This window comes from Geospiza fortis, unplaced genomic scaffold, assembly GCF_000277835.1.
Source record: "Geospiza fortis unplaced genomic scaffold, GeoFor_1.0 scaffold27, whole genome shotgun sequence".
NCBI classification, from domain to species: Eukaryota; Metazoa; Chordata; class Aves; order Passeriformes; family Thraupidae; genus Geospiza; species Geospiza fortis.
This window is the reverse complement of record NW_005054329.1, coordinates 4,526,137-4,529,655: the sequence shown is the minus strand read 5'-3', so window position 1 is coordinate 4,529,655 and position 3,519 is coordinate 4,526,137. Positions and strand designations below refer to the sequence as shown.

Below are 3,519 nucleotides of genomic sequence, written 5' to 3'. Positions count from 1 at the left end.
TCCTGCTGAGGGAGCAGGCTGTGCTGGTGATGGCAGATATGTCCTTGTCATTGCTGCAGGGAGCTGAAATCAGCTCTCTGACTAATTAGGAGGGTTGGGGAAAAGCAGATGAGGGGATTAAAGAGAAATAAAATTGATGCTAGGAAATAGAAATGACAGCACCTGTCGGCTGGGACGAAGCGGGTGGGCTGAAGAGGAGGGAGATGTAGACAAGTGCTGATGGGTTTCACTCCTGAAGCTGTTCAGGAAGAATGTTGGTTTGGCGTAGAGAGCTGCAGCTGCAGGGGCCTGTGCCATCACAAGCCTGGCTTTGCTGGGGTGGGAGGTGTGGTACCCCCAGTGCATTTGCACAGGGAAGGGGCTGTGTGGGGTGACTTGCAGGCAGAAAGTCACAGGGAGCAAGAGGTGAGCAGAAACAAGAAATGGCTTGTGGGTGTTTGGTGCTTTGGCAAAGGAAGAAGAAGGATGGGTGGGGGATGTCTGGGAGGATGTTACCCACCCTCCAACACACCGTGCTGCTGCTTCTAACACAGGAGCCCATTTTTCTTTATTGTTCTCCTTGGCTCACTGGCTCCTAATGCCCTGTTCTTAGTGAAATCTGCCAGCATGGTGAGAAATCTGTCAGCATGGTGTGATCCCCTGGCTGCTCTGGGCAGGAGGGGGTGGTGGGCTTGGGAGAGGACAAGGGATAACCCTATAAAGTGCTGTTGGGCACCTCTCCTCCAGCAGACTGCTCACTGCAGCCTGGTCAGCCTGGCAGGGACCTTGCTGCACGAGGTTTCTAAAGCACGAGGTGGAGGCAGCAACAGGAACACTCAGAGTGGTGGTTTGAGGGCCAAAAGAGTTTCAATTTTAGCTTTGCCAGCTGCTCTCTTCCTGCCCAGGTGGGTCGCTCGCCTCTGTGGTTTGGGGCTCTCCTCTGTCAGATGGTGACAGTGGTATTTGCCTCCTCTGTGGGCAAACTGGGAGAGTTGATCAACATTTGGGTGGTGATGTGAGGATGGGGAAGCTCTGTACAGCTGCACCACGGACATCTTACCAGAACCAAACACAAATTTTCATTTAAAGACAATGACAACCCTTTAATGTTATGCCTTGAAAATTGCCCTCAACTCTTCTGCCTCTCACTGCTCCCTCTCTGTCTCCTGTTTTGTAGCCCTGCTCCTGGACATCATGATCGTGGCAGGTCTGCAGAAGCTGGCCAAGAGGAAGGGCCCCTACGACATCAACCCTGGCCTGTTGGACTACCTGACCATGGACACCTACGCCTTTCCGGCCGGGCACGCCAGCAGGGTGGCCATGCTCTCCAAGTTCTTCCTCAACCACCTGGTGCTGGCCATCCCTCTGCGCATCCTGCTGGTGCTCTGGGCCCTCTGCGTGGGCCTGTCCCGCGTGATGATTGGGCGGCACCACATCACCGACGTCCTCTCCGGCTTTGTGTTCGGCTACTTGCAGTTCAGGCTGGTGGAGTTGATATGGATGTCTTCCAATACGTGTCAGATGTTGATATCCATCTGGTGAACGTGGAGGACTTGGAAGCTAGAAGATACTTTGAGAGTCCCCCCCCCTCCCGCCTCAGTATTTTCTACGTGCTGTTTGTTGGAAGCAGTTGTAACTTCCATGAGTAGTGGTGTTTTTTAATGTCGCTTCCCCACCTTTAAAAAAAAAAAGTTTCTTGTAATGGATTGGGTTTTAGAAATCAAGGGCCATACCTGTGTTTTGGCCATATTCTCAAGCTGTGTTTGGACAGCAGCCTAATTAAGCTTTACAGGTGAGAGAAACGAGCTCCATGTCTGCCTTCTTTAGGTGGTTCACATTGGCACCTTGGTGTGTCCTCAGGATGGGCAGTGCCTGAGAGCTTCCTGAGAACACATTTGTGAACTTTTTAGAGGATAAATTATTTTGGCCACAGTGCTTTTTTTCTTTTTGTAAGCCCAGCAGTTGTGTCTTGTACAGAGTCAGGACACTGCTGATGGTTTACAGATAATAAATAATCATAAAAATCCTGCCCTGTTTGGTTCTTATCATGAGGGAGGGGAGAAAACGGGGCAAGTGTGGCTTTGAGATACACATTCAGCATGGAGCAGGTCCTGCAGTCTTGCTGCCCAAGGGGATGCAAACTTTTGCTTTGGGTGGGATGGGTCTAGGTGGGTGCTCAGGATGCTGAAGGAAAACCTCTTCACCTCTTCCGTGAGGGTGCGTGAGGAGTTTTTGGTCTGGTAAGGGACACACAATGCCCTGATGTGTTGCTGTTTTTTCCCATCATTGACAAGTGGCCCCCTTGAAGCCTGGTGGATCCTTATCTATGTGATGGCCATGCTTGGTGTGCTGTCTCCTAAGTGGATCCCCCCCTCACAACTGCCATAAGAAAATCTCATCTTTTGAACAGAATGTTCCAGTTCTCTGTGGTCTAGCTGTCTCTAGAAGACAGTTTGATGCTTGGCAGGTGATGGATACTATCAGACATCTTTCCTGACTGGATGAATCCTGCAGAATGGAGGGGTCCTGTCATCCCTGTCCTCCTGTGGATCCCAAGAAAAATGCACCAGGCTTGCAAGGCCAGGGAGGAGTCGGCTGGGTCCTGTGCTGTCATCTCGCCCTGCACGTTGGGAGGCCTCTTCCTCCAGGGGCTGGTGAGAAGAAGACATTCAGCTAATGACTGTTGCAAGCTGCTGACATTTGTTGCTCTTTGATGATTAATATGAAAAGAAGCTAAACAGAAAATCTATCCCTGGCATGAGTCTCCAGCTGGGATGTCAGCACAGAGCCCTGGGAGCTGCTGGCTTCCCGCGCTGCCGGCTCCGAGGCGGGAGCGGGAGCGTGGTGAGGGGGGCATCCATGTCCTTCCAACACAAGCCTCCCACGGAGCTCACAGATGGGCTGTCCCCTGGGAAGGGCTGTCACCGAGCGTGTTGGGAAAGGGGAGAGCTCAGGGTTGTCCCTGGAGGCTGGAGCAGCAGCAGGCAGAGCAGTGGGGGCGGCGGGTGCTGTCCTGCTTCCCTCCTGCTGCTGTGTGTGGGAGCAGGGATGTGCTACCCTCCCATCGGGGTTTTCCTTTGCCAGCCTCCTTCTCCTGCAAAGATTTCTGTGAAGAAGTGAGCTGTGGTGCTTTTTCTTCCTTCCAGGCATTATTACACGTGGCAGAGTTTACCCTCATCCCTAGCAAGGATGGCAGCACGTTCTGAGCTCTGACTGTGGGTGATGCACCAATGTGTAGCTGGAGATGACAGGTTCCTTAAGGGGCAGGGAGCAGAGATTGCCTTTTCTCCCATGGCTTTGTGGGAAACTCTCACTTTGTAGCTCCAGAATTTACTGAACCTTTGCAAATAGATTGGATGATTCTTCAGCCGTGTCAGCAGGTCCAGGTTTCCTTGCACTTGTGTTGTCTTCTCCCGGAATATCCAAGGTGGCAGAATGGCTTTGTAGGAGTTGCTCCTGATCTTTGCTGGTGTAATCAGGAGAGCATGGCCTGGAGAAGCTGCCACTGTGGGTTACATCAGCTGAGCTGGTCTCATCCCA

The 3,519-nt window shown here is 52.2% G+C and overlaps 1 protein-coding gene across 1 annotated transcript in view; it reads left to right on the top strand.

Annotated features, from left to right (window-relative positions):
- Nucleotides 1-2,006, top strand: part of PLPP7 (phospholipid phosphatase 7 (inactive)) — a 14,669-nt gene extending 12,663 nt beyond the window's left edge. The window contains exon 2 of the mRNA XM_005421282.2: nucleotides 1,157-2,006. Within this exon, the coding sequence (XP_005421339.1) occupies nucleotides 1,157-1,521 (365 nt within the window). The 3' untranslated portion in view covers nucleotides 1,522-2,006. The remainder of the gene's footprint in view (nucleotides 1-1,156) is intronic.
- The last annotated feature ends 1,513 nt before the right edge of the window (nucleotides 2,007-3,519 follow it).